The sequence below is a fragment of the Colias eurytheme genome, chromosome 23, assembly GCF_061535395.1.
Source record: "Colias eurytheme isolate Ceu_HAF_F1 chromosome 23, ilColEury1 Martin Lab GWU primary, whole genome shotgun sequence".
Classification (NCBI taxonomy): domain Eukaryota; kingdom Metazoa; phylum Arthropoda; class Insecta; order Lepidoptera; family Pieridae; genus Colias; species Colias eurytheme.
In genome coordinates this window covers 7,647,085-7,663,740 of record NC_143002.1, presented here as the reverse complement: position 1 = coordinate 7,663,740, position 16,656 = coordinate 7,647,085, and the positions used below count along the sequence as shown (strand labels likewise).

The 16,656-nt window shown below is 32.9% G+C and overlaps 1 protein-coding gene across 1 annotated transcript in view; it reads left to right on the top strand.

Moving 5' to 3' along the window:
• Octalpha2R (alpha2-adrenergic-like octopamine receptor) overlaps positions 1–16,656 on the top strand; it is a 359,405-nt gene that overhangs the window by 159,576 nt on the left and 183,173 nt on the right. Inside the window, exon 3 of the mRNA XM_090115609.1 lies at positions 11,279–11,422. Coding sequence (XP_089971735.1) covers positions 11,279–11,422 — 144 coding nt within the window. The remainder of the gene's footprint in view (positions 1–11,278; positions 11,423–16,656) is intronic.

The following is a 16,656-nucleotide window of genomic DNA, read 5'->3' as shown; positions in this document are numbered from 1 at the left end:
CTGACTATCTTTGAAAGGCCACAGCTTAGTTGTTATAAGGTTTAGAGAGCTGCGGTTAGGCTTAAATTGTTGCAAATTTAATTATCTTTGTAATTTTGTTAATTACTTATCCTGCAAATGAAAAAGTATTATCCTTTTTATGATTTTATATGCCCTCAGTTTCAATTCTTTAAAAATCTATTTCTACCTTCTTTTTGTTTTTCAGATATTGTGAGTGAACTATTTGTCTCACAGACTTTGTTCTATGCTCTTATGAAAGAAAATTAAATGCACTACAACTTTATTATACGAACTTCTCATAGAACGAGCGGTTTTTGCCAATATTTTGCTTCAAACGGGAGCAAAACTAAAAATTTCAATATTTCGGGAAAAATGAACCATCTTCGAATGGCCACAGTTTAGTCGTTATAAGGTTTAGAGAGCTGCGGTTAGGCTTAAATTGTTGCAAATTTAATAAACTTAATTTATGTACTGAATCATACTTGTCGGAAACGCATAGTTTATGACTTTTAGAGCAAAAAGTGAAAAAAGTCCAAAATTTTCGCAGTTTATCACGTGGTGCGCAGCGAGCACAACTTTTTCGAAGTTGCAAATTGGGATTTACATCACCCTAACTGATCCAAACAACATACCAAAAATTCAAATCTACATCGTGCTTTGCGAATTTAGGGTTTTTTAGTGTCGATTTCTACTGGCCTAATAATATTATAAAATATTGCTAAATTCCTTGCTATATGTAATAACTGATAACACAATTTTTAGTAATTCTTCTATACATTTTGATTCCTCTCTGTTCATTAGTCAATAATAACAGGAAGTTTTTCTTTATTACATTATCATTATTGTTATTTTTACACGCACACAAAAACATCACCCATTGCTATCGAACCACAAAAATAGAAAAACAAAATCAACGTGTATTCCATTTTAGAAATAACCGATAAAATAAAGATACATAAGTACAGATCCAGCAAACAAAGCATGCAATAAAAAATAAAGAATAAGGCTTAGCATACACGGATGCAAACCGATAGAGGCGACAATTAAAAAAAGCTGAGTTCGCACTATCTTTTTCAAATAGATGTTCTCAATTTGTTAAGGAACGAAAATGCGGGATTCGCCTGGGAAATCTACGTGTGAGACTTGGAAGTGTTTTATAAGGTTTTATTCTTACACATATCCACTATATTCTTTACTTGTTTGTGGAATTTTCAATTGGAGCCGGTTAGATTCGGTTTCGTGCTCAAATTTAAATTGTGTTTGTTATTCGAATTACGGGCTTCGCTTTTTAGTTGTGTTGCCGGTTGTGTTTTGTTTCGATGACAAATTGAGTATCGATACATGGAATGTTTTTAAGGATTTATATTTACAATGCTTTAATTGATGATTGTTGTGTCTTATTATTCGTTTGTTTATTAATGATCCGATAAAAAAGCTTTAGTTTTTAGTTCCTAAATATAATATACTTACCTGCTTTTATCGACAAACATTGATAAATTTTTCTTATAAAAACGGTCACTGACGATTCTGGAGGAAGTTATCAGATTCTAAAATACATGTTATGTATAAACGAAACGTTATTATATTTGTTGATAAATTACAACCCTTAAAAAGTGTACAAAGTTTGAATAAATTTGTGCGCTCAAGTAGGTCAAAATCGAGTCTAAGGAGTCGAAAAATACATTTGAAGCCAACATAAACCTGTTAATGAGACCAAATGACTACAATTTCCTATCAAAAACTACTCCGTTGTCTTTGGTAATGTCGGTAAAAAAAATGATGTTATGCCCCATACCCCACTAGGGGCACGAGACTTAACATGAAAAGCGAAATAAATTGCGTATTATTTATCTTGTGTTTATATTTATTCCCTGTTGCGTATTTTGTGTCAAAACATAACAAAGTTGTAATTTAATAAATAACGTTTCGTTTGATGGATGGGATGCTCCGATTTATTAGCGAAAAAATAAAAATAAATTGCCTCTGGATCGCTCAAGGTTTTATTAACGTAGGTATAGGTTTCTTTGTAGGCTTTTATATAACGTACTAGCTTTCCGCCCGCGGCTTTGCCCGCATTTTCACAGAAAAAAACCCGCATAGTTCCCGTTCCCGTGGGATTTCCGGTATAAAACCTATCCAAGTTACCCTCTATATGTGTGCTAAATTTCATTGTAATCGGTTCAGTAGTATCTGCGTGAAACAGTTACAGTACATACACATACATCCATCCTCACAAACTTTCGCATTTATAATATTAGGTAGGAAGTAGGATGTATGTATTTGTATAGTCAATATAACAATAGTGGCTGAGTGGTGGCTCTTGATTTGAAGTAAAAAGTAGAATCTTCTAGAGAAAATGAGCAGTATTCCAAAATAAATTTAATTTAATTGCGCATTTTCTCTGGCTATATCTAAATTTATAATTTATTCTTATCAACATACCTATTATATTACTTGACTGCGACCACTGTCGCAGTTACAGAACTATATCAAGATATAGTTCTGTAACTGCGACAGAAGAAGGGTATATCGTTTTCTAGTGTATGTATAAATATGTATATTTCTGTCGCGCACCCGGAAAACTTAATAAGTAAACTGATTGATTTTAATATTGTAAATGCGAAAGTAACTCTGTCTGTCTGTCTGTTACTCAATCACGCCCTAACTACTGAACCAATTTGCATGAAATTTGGTATAGAGATATTTTGATACTCGAGAAAGGACATAGGATAGGTTTTATCCCTGAAATCCTACAGGAACGGGTTTTTCTTTGAAAACGCGGGCGAAGCCGCGGGCGGAAAGCTAGTTTATATATATATATATCTACTTTTTTATTAATAAATATATATCTAATGTAGCTGAATTGGGTTGATAAATAAGATACTATACATTAATTACGTAGCTTCCTTTGTAACTGATAATTTTGTTGAGATCTTCAAATCAGGCAAACAAAAACTCGAAGCTGTTCAGTTGATTATGTTATCAACTGTACCTACATATTATAGTTTTCTATAGTTTCTATAGCCACGCCTAAAGCACTTTAATATGGGGGTTTATTACGTCATCGTATAGAATAGTTACTGTTTAACCGAATTTGTCCAATCTGGCATACTAATAAATTCAATTGTTCATATGACGAAATACGTTATTATTGTATTATTATATAAGTAGGTTATTCTAGGGCACGTATAAAATTAAACGGTTACAATGTAATATGCTTACTATAAATTTAACGGCCCATTCCACGGGATTGCAGTTAAATCTGATTTACGGGTGCTTGGTGTTTCACATCATTATATTATCAATAAAGATTACTGCGGGTTGAGTGGTGACTCTTATATTAAACTAGCGACTCGCCCGCGGCTTTGCTTTGTCTAAACCCACATTAAATGATATACAAAACCCTCGGGAATCACTCTATCTATTAAAAAGAGCAAAGCATTATATTCCTATTTATCTATTAGGTAATATATTTTAAATGACGTACCTATTTATTATGTACGACTGACCGGTTAGCATAGTTGGTAGTGGCCCTGCCTTCTGAGCCAGAGGTCGTGGGTTCGATGCCAGGGCAAAAATTTGTGTGATGAATATACATAGATATTTGCTCTGTGTTAATTATCTATATAAGTATTTATTTAAAATTATATATACAGTATGTTTATCAGCCATAACACAAGCGAAAGCTTAGTATGGGATCAGATCGTGCCGTGTGTGAAAATTGTCCTGAAATATTTATTTGTTTATTTTATTTAAATGCGAAAGAATCCTAGCCGGGTTCTTCCTGAATAAACTACTGAACTGATTGGAATGAAATTTGGCACACAGATAGTTTGAGGCCTGTGAAAGGTCACAGGATAGGTTTTATCCCGGAAATTCCACAGGACCTGGGACTCTGTGAAACTATGTAAACCTTTGATCCTCTTCAGAATATTTTAAGCAGTTCTTGGAATACTCTTTGCAAACAATATACCTAGTAGCATTAATGAATGTGTAATAATTATAATGTAACAATATACATATATTGTTATATGCAGTGTAATTTTTGTAGTATATGTATACCTAATACGAGTATATTTGTACTATGTAGTATCTATGTACATTGTGTTATGTATTTTACGTAGCATGTAGGCATTTTTTATATCATTATTTTTTTTTCGTCTTTAAGATAGTTTTAAAGATACGATCGTCGCCTTCCATGACGTGACGGTATTGCCATGACGCGACCTTGAAATTTTACTCAAAACGCGCGTTTAGAAGTTTCACTTATAAAATAATAAAAAAATAAAAACACTTATTTCCAAACCATTGTCTCCTCCATACATAGATAAACAATATTAAGAACCTCCAAAAAACGGCTCAGCGTTTATTTACGATCGACTTACACAAACAGTTTATATTCACAGTAACGTACAGCAATAAATATCATCTCACTTTATTGCCAATACTCTGCAGTAAAACGAACCATCAAAATACTGACACGTGTGAGTGCAATCCTAATGTATTTTGAGATATTTCGTACTATATTTTAGTAGTACCATATCTATGGAACGCAGCAACTAAACCGGGGTGGCTCAGTGGTGAGGACCTCGGAGTTCAAATCGATAAGTCGAGTTCGAGACGAGGCAAGCGCACAGGAAATAATATATGTATTTGTTTCAATTTATCTGCGCATGTTTATATCATCACCTCTACTTGCACAGTGAAGGCAAACATCGTGAGGAAAAAATTAAAATGAAAATATAATACGTAGTGATTATACTAGCTGCTCGTCCTTGCCTGAGTTCGGATAAAAATATATGCTATGTTACACATAATGTGGTGAAATAATTTTTGAAATCAAACCCGTAATTTTGAGTGGAATGGAAACACACTAACTATCAAAATCATTGCCACGGTAAGACGAAGGGAGCATTTCATTGCAAAATCGAAATAAAAATTATACATCTATACTAATATTATAAAGCTGAAGAGTTTGTTTGTTTGAACGCGCTAATCTCGGGAACTACTGGTCCGATTTGAAAAATTCTTTCGGTGTTAGATAGCCCATTTATCGACGAAAGCTTAAGGCTATTATCACGATAAGACCAACAGGACCGGAGCCACGTGGGTGAAACCGCGCGGCACAGCTAGTTATTTGATAATTATATTTATGTAAGAGAATTGTACAGTTAAAAAGTAATAGCGCTATTCGTCTACAGCTACATAATTAATATTTTCGTTTTGGGTGATATTTATAACAGGCTAGCGGTCCGCCCCGGCTTCGCCCGTGGTGCCTACATGTTTAAACTATCCTATCTCTCAAGTTGGATCGAACTGCACATGGTGTGCGAATTTTATTATAATCGGTTAAGTGGTTTAGGAGTCCATTGAGGACAAACATTGTGACACGAGATTTATATACATATATTAAGATATAGGTTGGTTTATAATCCAACAATAATTATGACAAATTCCATAAATTCCACGATCTTGTAACCAACTTACACTTGTTTACAATAAATAGATTTTCTTATTCCACAAAACTGGATAGTTGAAACTACAACACAGCAGAATCCAAACGATTTTACTGGCTCAGTGTAGCCAGATAAAGTTCCTTGAATATTTAAATTCGTTTTACGATCAGGCAACACTCCGCTCTGTCACAAAATATCCGTTTTATTGCAATTTTATATACAATCGTAAATTCAGTTATTTAAATTTAAAATTGTTAAATTGAAATTTAATGAATAAAGTGACATCACTGTTCAAATAAAAAAAGAGTGGAGAACTTAGTACATAATGAGGAAACACGGGAATCTTATCTACCTATACTAATACTAACTGAAAGCGTTTTGTTTGTCTGAACGTTCTAATCTCAGGAACTACTGGTCCCATTTGAAAAATTTTTCGATGTTAGTTAGCCCATTTATCGAGGAAGGATGTATATTATCACACTAAACAACAGGAGCAATGCGGGTAATACCATAAAAATGTAGTTCAACATTATTATGATAATATGTTAATATAACGTTTTATGTACATTTCATGAACTATTTTATTAAGAAAATAACATACATATTTCAATACATATTAAAACACATTTATAACAAGAAAACATTACACAGCAAGCATAACTTCAAGCAATACGTAAATTCGAGAACCTATAATAAATCATAGAAACAATTCTGATATCACCGAATATTCTCTCCAAGGATACTAATTTCTCCCAACCCTTTATCCTATTAAAGTGGAGATATTTGTAGTACATTCGTAATTTATAACCCCTATTATTTGAATGTATTTCAAGGTAAATGTCGAGTCTGGACCTTTGGTACTTAAGCCTTTGTTAGATAGAAAGCGAACTAGAGCCTGTCAAAGAAAAAGTAGTATACGAGGAATTTAGGTTTTGGATGACACTGTCACACGCAGGTGTGAAATAAGGTGCCGACGCAGTTGTTTCAGATAATTTATATAAAAAGCCGTTTAGCTGATCTTCTTAATTTTAGCAAACTTTACATTATTTTCTTCAGATATTGACTTTACATTATATTCTTCAGTAGATAAACGATGAAGTTATAATTGCGTGATTTTAAATCTATATAGGTAGTTTGAGTTATTGAAATCGGATAATAGAAGAACCAAACAACACACTCAACGATATTTCATCAAATGACGTTTTACAAGATGGCATTAGTTCCGAATTCCGCCGCACGCTGAAAGTTCCGTTTCCGTGGTAAATGGTAAAACTATGTCATCATGATTCAAAAATGCTTCTAGTAGACGTCTAATGAATAAACGTGTTTAGAGAAAAATATTCTCAATACATTGACTTCGGATCACTGTGGCCAGAAAGTAGTTTTTGAATGGGATTGCATACCTACATTTAAAAGGATTAATGTTAGGCCTATAACTAAAAAAGGCATTAATAAATTTAGGAATAATATTAATAAAAACCTGCCCGTACTAAATGATCAATCCTATCCTAATAGTCCTTGTGAAATGTTTAAAAATCTTTTTAATTTAGTACATAAAGAATTTGAAAAAATATTTAAAGTTAAATCTTTAAATATTACCAAGGATTTACCATTTAGTAAATGGGCGACAGCTAGTATACATAGGTGCAGGAACATTCTTTATGAATTATATGGTATGAAGCAATATAATAAAGACCCATCTTTTCTTAGTTATGTTAGAAATTACTCAAAAAATTTTAAAAAAGTTTGTTTCACTGCAAAGCGTTTGTATATCAAAGAAAAAATACGCGACTCTGATAATAAAGTTAAAACAGTTTGGTCAATTATTAATGGTGAAATGGGTAAAAGCAAATCAAGTAATACCATAAAACTTGTAAATAATGACAGGGTTATAGACAAAAGTGCTGATGTTGCGCTTGCTTTTGAAGAATTCTTCAGTAGTGTCCCTGCTACTATTACTAATAGTTTAAATTCGTCTTCAGCACTTGCAGAGACCTTTTTGAGGGACCATGTTGCGGAGTGCAGTACATTATTTGAATTACGACACGTAACTGCTAATGATATTGTTACTGCCTTTAAGACGCTTAATCTTAAAAATACTTGTGATCTTTGGGGAATGTCCGTAAATTTAGTTAATAATATAATAGAAAATATTGCGAAAAATTTAGCTTCCATATTTAATAAGTGTTGTGACTATGGTACATTTCCTAATTTACTAAAGCTTAGTAAAGTTATACCTTTATTTAAGAAGGGCGATCAAGAAGACTGTAACAATTATAGACCTATCTCTATTTTACCAACATTAAGTAAGGTATTCGAGAAGTTAATATTAAACCAATTGAGTAGTCATTTTGCAAATAATAATTTACTGCACACCAAACAGTTTGGTTTCACAAAGGGGCGCTCAACCACAGATGCTGGAGTTGCACTTCTAACACATATATATAAGGCATGGGAAAACTCAAAAAATGCTCTAGGGATATTTTGTGACCTCTCCAAGGCATTTGACTGCGTTGAACATTGTACTTTGTTACGTAAACTTAATCACTATGGAATTAAAGGAAAAGCCCAGAACCTCATAGCGTCATACCTGCATGATAGGATACAGACTGTAGTTGTTAATGGAGAACGTTCTAGCGGTGCGTCAATTAACATTGGTGTTCCACAGGGGTCAATTTTAGGTCCCTTCTTGTTCTTGGTATATATCAATGATCTTCCCTATTATTTGCAGGATAGGTGTGAAATAGTTCTGTTTGCAGATGATACCTCATTAATTTTTAATGTGGATAGGCATGACCCAAATGTTGACGAAGTGAACAGTGCTCTTTTACACATATCTGAATGGTTTACTGCCAATAATTTATTATTAAATGCCAAAAAAACCACTTGTGTTGAATTTTTACTTCCTAATGTAAAAAAGTTGAACAGAGATATTACCTTGAACGGGGAGGTATTGCATCCTACTGAGTCTACTGTATTTCTAGGGTTAACATTGGACGAGAAACTACAGTGGGGAGCCCATGTCAACACCGCTGCAGGTAAGCTCAGTTCTGCTGCATATGCAGTCCGAAAAATAAGGCATCTCACCGATGAAGATACGGCCAGATTGGTTTATTTCAGCTACTTTCATAGCATTATGTCCTATGGAATTCTACTGTGGGGCAGGGCTGCAGATATAGAAACTATATTTATCTTACAGAAAAGAGCCATTCGCTCTATATATAATTTACGTGCTCGGGACTCACTAAGAGATCATTTTAAGAATACTGGTATCCTTACTGTACCATCACAGTATATATTTAATAATATTTTGCATGTACACAAAAGCTCTGACTTACACACAAGAGTAGGAGATAGACACGATTATGGCACAAGGAACAAGAATAGAATTGAAATGCCATTTTTCCGATTAGCTAAAGTTAAAAATTCATTTATGGGTCAAGGTATACGCTTATACAATAGAATTCCTCATAATATTAAAGAGTTTAGTAGTACTAAATTTAAAACTTACATAAAAAATGTACTAGTTCAAAGAGCGTACTACAGTATTCAGGAATATATGGACGATAAAGACCCATGGAGGGTTGTCGCGTAAAAACCACAGGACAGTTCTTTGGCATATTATGTAGTTAGGTAGATATAAGTTACATATTATGTAAATTTATTGACATTATTTAAAAGAGCAACTATGGAGTTTCTTGCCGATTCTTCTCCATAGATACTGCTTTCCGAATCGGTGGTAAATGTTAAAATACTATGTAATGACGATTCGAAAGTGCTACTAAATAGTAGTCTAATTGAATAAATGAATGTTTGAGTTTGAGTTTGAGTTTGAATAAATGTTTAAGTATGAGTTTTGAGTTTACTATACTAGTAGTACAATACAATTCGCCGTCATAGCGCGGGGCTCAGGTTAGCGCTCTGACGCGATAAGAACGCGTTCTATCTAACAAAGCCCTTAATTCCTAATGAAAATAAATGTTAGTAGAGTTTTCACGGGACGGATAGTCTAGAATTGAAATAATTAGAACTTGAACTATAGAATCTAGGCAACTTAGGTATTGATATACAACCGCCGAGGGGGTCGCGGAAGAATTCTAACAAATACCCGCGGCCCCATCATTAAAGCGGCTCGACGGTACACAGTGGGGTTTTAGTCGGTAAGAATCCGACATAACCCACGGCTCCTTCCACGGGGGCCGTGGGTATCTTTGGAAGATTTCCCCACTATAAAAAAAAGGTATTGATATACATGTTCTTATCAATATTATTAGAAATCTAAGTTTCATAATATTCAATAACCTGGGAATATTTTTCATTATCACTCTTACTAATATAATGTATAGTATTATAAAGTTTCATCCAAATCGTTCAAGTAGTTTTTCATTCATTTTTTAATTCAGAGCATTCCTTCGTTGTTCTTAGTGCGTTCGAAAAGATTCTATGCAATGTTCTGATTCTGAACAACACCGAACACGAGTTTTCGTTTACACTAAAAGATCACGAAAGAAAGCTCTTGCTCTAGCTCTAGCTCTATGTTCGTTTGTTGTAAATGCACCGAAAAACGTACAATCATGTATGTACAATGTACAATGTACAATCATGTATGAGATAGTATTATGTAATCTTATATATAAAATTCTCGTGTCACAATGTTAGTCTGCATACTCCTCCGAAACGGGTGGACCGATTCTCATGAAATTTTCTGTGCATATCGGGTAAGTCTGAGAATCGGCCAACATCTATTTTTCATATGTACCACGGGCGAAGCCGGGGCGGACCGCTAGTTTAAATATAATATTATGATTGTATTGCAGAACCTGCATAAGGTTACTAATATGTAAAAATGTATTGGTAAGCAATAAATTATTTGAATTTGAATTTGAATCATCCATCCTCACAAATTTTCGCATTTGTAGACAAGGGCATGCACCATTTTGATATATTTATTTCGTGAAACAACGTACACATAACACAACACAGAATAAGTAAAAAAATGGAAGAAATGTATTTCATTTACACGTTTAAAACACCAAGGATCAAAATTCGCAACTCTAACAACCTATATTTCAAATCACGTATCGAGATGAAAGATTCAACAAATCTGCATTGTTATATGAAAACAACGATAAATGCATCAACGCTATACGTGGAGGGAAATAAATAAATAAATAAAATAAAATTGTTTTATTTCAGGAAATATCCCTTCCCGCAAGTTACAAATTACAATGTGATAGAATATCTATGTACAAGAAGATTGAGACTGTAATGCATGTAAATATAGAATTTCTATAAATAAAAAGTAAAATGAAAACGGGAAAGTTTGTAAAGTCTGTTACTCTTTCATGCATGGGTGGATTTGTGAAATTAGATCCAGCATAATATTATTGTTTTCATTGTCTTTAATTTTTTCCTTAAAAACGATACATTAAAATATAAAAGATACTAAACTGTAGATATATTTAACCTTTTTCAATACCAATAGCCGCATAGAAGATATAAGAAGCTAATAAAAAAATAATACGATTAGATTAATTAAGATTTACACGATCGTGTTTCAAACGGAAAAATGGGATTTCCTTTTTTTCTATTTCTAAATTTTTTCCGGTTTTATTTACTTGAATAATTTTTTGAAAGTGACAGTCTTAATCTACATTAAATTATCTATAAAATATTAGGAGATTACGTGAATAAAACGTATTAATTAAAAAGTTGCGGAACCATTTTGTTATAATCGTAGAGCACTCTCTAATGCTTCGCAGAGACAATATGAAAAATTAATAAGAAAACATACATATCCTATAACACAAATTTGTCCACAGGCGGTCGACTACCTCAAGAAGCGGACGCCAGCGCGGGCGGCGCTCATGATCGCAGCGGTGTGGCTGATGAGCGCGCTCGTGTGTATACCGCCCTTGTTGGGCTGGCGGGTGAGCAGGCCGCCGGAGCAGTTCCCACAATGCAAGGTATGTTTAGAATTACAAACAATTTCAAAAAAGAGGGATTTTTTTTGGAGTGAAACTTCTTTAGGCGCGTTGACAGTAAAATTTCAAGGTCGCGTCATGGCAATACCGTCACGTCGATGAATACGATGACGATATTGAATCTTTGAATCTTACTAAAACATTGTACGCTTACATTGATTCCACAATGCAAGGAACTTTTGTGTAAAATTTTTTAAACAAAACATCCCTACTAATAATATAATGCGAAAGTAACTTTGTCTGTCTGTCTGTTACGCTTTCCCGCTTAAACTTCTCAACCGATTTTGATGAAATTTGGCACAGACAACACTTTAGACCATGAGAAAGAACATAGGCTACCTTTTATGGCGAAAAAAACACCACGCGGGCGAAGCTGCGGGCGGAAGCTAGTATATTTAATAAACCTAACTTACTAGTTTAAGAACGTCAAGATTTTAAAATATTTAATACATATGAATAGTTAATATAACATTATGAATAGTTTATAGTAAGTACAATCGAAGTTTATTCAATGACACATTCAAGTTTTTGCATTAATTACAGTATACGACAAGTCGTATCGCGTTATCGTATCGCAGTCGTATCCTATAAACAATCCAATTATAAGGTAATTTGCGCACTCTAGATTATTCGTAGATTAACTTGAGGCTAATTGTTATTTTCCTTTTTATGTTCATTTGTAATTTAGTTGTTTTCGCTAGTTCTGAGAGCAAGTTAAATTTGTGAGTCATTAACTTTGTAGTTTCATTATTTATCGTTATTGTTTAATGTCAGTTTCAGTATTGCGTCATTATGTTTAATTAATTTTTAACAAGCTTATACGAATGATATTATCTTATAAACAAGTGAATCGATTTTGATGAAACTTGCGCTGGATTACCTATTATTAAACAAAAATATATTACATATATGAAATTTCGTTTACGTGGTTATAACTATATATATAATAATATATTAAAATCGTAGTAGGTACCTTTTTAAGCCCAGATTGTCATTACAATTGGTTCTTAATTTCTTGCGTCTTTTTTTAATGTGGTAATTTGTATTAACCTATTCTAGCTACACTTTGATACTTTTGGTTCAAGGCTAACAGTGAAATTAAATCCATACTAATATTATAAATGCGAAAGTAACTCTGTCTGTCTGTCTGTTACTCAATCACGCCTGAACTACTGAACCAATTTGCATGAAATTTGGTATGGAGATATTTTGATACCCGAGAAAGGACATAGGCTACTTTTTATCCCGGGAAAATGACGCAATCCCGGAAATCCCACGGGAACGGGAACTATGCGGGTTTTTCTTTGACTGCGCGGGCGAAGCCGCGGGCGGAAACCTAGTTTTTAATAAAATTTGATTAAGTTTGCACAACTGAAGTTACTTTTAATTGATAATTATCAATTACTTGGCCTCTGAATTTTATTTACATTTGATTTGAAATTCTCTTTTATATTCCCAAATCTTCCTTTTAATTAAAAGAGTATAATAAATTATTACAACTAATTAATTTCGGCTCAAATCTCTATTTTACATTGGAATTAAATCCTTTCTTTTTTACTATTTAAGTATTTAATTATTTAGTTGTTTACATTTATAATTAACTAGCGGTCCGCCCCGGCTTCGCCCGTGGTACATATTTACGTTTTCTCTACATAAAAACCATCCTCGTAGTTCAAGGAATATAATAAAAAAATAATTATCGAAATCGGTTGAGCCGTTCTCGAGTTATGCGCTTACCAACACATTTTGCGATTCATTTTTATATATAAGAAGATGTTTGATAATTGATCATCATCATCATCACTATCAGCCCATGTTTGACCACTGCTGGACATAGGCCTCAGTCGATAATAATAATATTGTCGATTGATAATTGATAAAAAAAATGTGTGCGTGTACTAGTGTACACACGCAAGAAGTGAAACTTCTTTATGACCTTATTTTTCAAAAAATAATTTACTACAGGTAAATTATTTTGGAGAAATTTTTGCGTTTGTAGTAGTGTATGGTCAGCAAATAAAATAAAACAACATTTTATTTTTAGTTTTTATTTTATACAGGGTTACTTGTAAAACACCAGCAACCTCGCAGGACAAGATAGCTAAGATCATAAGTAACAACATTTGTTCTACGACTTTTGGCATAACGCAATAAATTATTTTTAAATCATTTTTTAAACTTTTATTGTACTCTCCTTACATTTGTAAGTCTATGTTCTATTAATTATCGGATGGACGACGCGACGCCCCCTTCCCCCTCTCGTTCGCTTTTTGTTTACGTAATTTTTGGGAGGCGTAGAGTTTATAATATTCAGACGGAAAATTAAATGAATATTTATTTTTGTATGAAAATAAAATCTAACAAATTATCAAAAGTCGAAATGTTGTTACTTATGATGTTAGCTATCTTGTCCTGCGAGGTTGCCGGTGTTTTACAAGTAACCCTGTATATATAAGGGATTTTAAATTAAACTATATGTGTTTCTCCTCTGAAAAAGATGAGACTTTATTTTAATATTTGCACATTTAACATACATATGTATAACTTTTACATTAACAATGTTACTAAAATGAAAAATTTACTAACCTGAAAAAGAAACGACATTTTAAGTTTAATTCTTTAGTTTGAGAAGTCAAAGGCTTGCCTCGACCATGTTTTAACACTGGAGCCATATTGAATTAACAATATAAAGTTACAACACTTACACACAAATTAAACACTAGTTATGGCCCTGCCTTTATACAAAACTGCTGAATACGCCGTTCGCACGGGAATAGAATGTGGATGCGATTTCCCTTAGCATCCAAGCTTACGTCTTTATAATTATTAAACTGTATAAATTCATTCTTTAACTCCGGTCTGCATCGTGCAGACATGGGTGTAAAAGTCTCATTTTAGCTATTAAATGTAGTTTTTAAGTACATCTGAGTTTTCATTTGGGGCCTCCGGCTGCGGGACATGTAATTCACTTCAACAAATATTATAACAATAATAACAAATAATAACAACAATCAACAAATACAAAATTTATCAATTAAACTACGTACATAATAATTATAATTTTTGAATGAAATGTGCTTTATGTTCTAACGGTACCAAACGACTGCACGTGGCACCTGCGGACAGCGTAAACTGGTTTATTCTGGTTTTGTGCGTGTTTCCACTTTCCACTATCAAGTGACGATTTATTTATTTGTTTTGTTTCGTAATTATTATGGTCAAATATTAATTATGAAACAAATTATTATGGACACGATATTTTATTGTTTCACGGTAGTCGCCTTGTCGTTTGCTCAAGGACGTAAAATTGAATGATATATTTTTTTTTATATAGTCAAAACCATTTTCTTTCAAATAAAAACTTGTTTTTATTGAAAACAAATTGTTGCTAGTAATAAGTATAAAATTAAATAGTAATGTTAGGATATCGAAACATTTTTGTATAGGCCAGAACGATATAGTGGAAACGCGCTCTAAGATCTGAGTAATATACACACCACTACATATGCAAAAATTTCTCCAAGCTAATTTACCTGTATATATTATGCAACTTTACAGAAATACGTCGAATCACGCGTGGTAGGGATAAGAAAAAGATGGCGCGTAACGGAAAAATGTCACGCGTAACGAAAAAATGTTACACTAAATATTTTTTTTCCAAGCCCGATAAAGAAGTTTCACTACAATAAAAAATAAATAAGTATAGAACTACAAATACCAATAGATCAAGAGCCCACGACGGCCAGACATTCCTTTCTTTAATAAAGTTGAAAGTTTCTCTGTATATGTCTCCGATACAGATAAGAACGACTAGCGATTATCAAGTCTGGGTTGTGGTTACTTTGGCAGGAAACAGGTAGTAAGGGTGTATAAAATTGTACCTAACTTTCATTATAGTTTAAAAGCTAAATTTTATATACCTATGTTACTTGGGGACCTATAAAAAGATGTTACCTTAAGAGCCAGACAGTTTTGATGGTTCTTACATCTAGCCAGATACATTTAAAAAATAACTAACATATCATCAAATTCACATAACTAACACAAACCGTAACAAATATGAAATAACCCACTAAAAACATTAGTTAACTATAATTATTAAAAAAATAAAAGTATAATATATAAGTAATAAAGTTATTACTTATCTTTTACGAGGACTTATGATGATGGACTTTCACGTATCCCGATGACTTTTTTATTGTGTCATCGAGATACGTGAAATTCCATCAACATAAGTCCCCGTAAAAGATATACTTAACTTTATTACTTATATATTATACTATTATTTTTTTAATAATTATAGTTAACCAATGCTTTAGTGGGTTATTTCATATTTGTTACGCTTTTAGGTAGTTATGTGAATTTGATGATATGTTAGTATTTTTTTAAATGTGTCTGGCTAGATGTAAGAACCATGAAAACTGTCTGGCTCTTAAGGTAACATCTTTTTATAGGTCCCCAAGTAACATATATAAAATTTAGCTTTTAAACTATAATGAAAGTTAGGTACAATTTTATACACCCTTAGTAACTATTTCCTGCCAAAGTAACCACATCCCAGACTTGATAATCGCTAGTCGTTCTTATCTATATCGAAGACATATACAGAGAAACTTTCAACTTTATTAAAGAAAGGAATGTCTGGCCGTCGTGGGCTCTTGATCTACAATGAATGTATGACATAGAATATTATCTTAAAACGAAAAATGAAGACATTTAGCGATAATCCATAGTAATATTATAAATGCGAAAGTAACTCTGTCTGTCTGTCTGTTACTCAATCACGCCTAAAATACTGAACCAATTTGCATGAAATTTGGTATGGAGATATTTTGATACCCGAGAAAGGACATAGGCTACCTTTTATTGCGAAATAATATGTACCACGGGCGAAGCCGGGGCGGACCTCTAGTTTAAAAATAATTTAATTTTTAGCCATAATGTATCAACCAGAACTGTAAGCTTGATTTTGTAACAAATATTTGTAACTTTACTATAATTGTGTAGATTTGTAGATGTAAATATTAAAAAAACTTTGAAGTTACAGATTGATCGAAAAAACGACAGCGCAGCGACATGGCAGCGACAATGACAAATTCAAAATATTTTTTTTAACTTTTAAATTGCGTAGCTACGAGTATAAGAATATTAGTTAAAAAATACTAAACACTTTGAACTTCACGAAATATCATAAATAAAAGGTCATGCACAGTGAC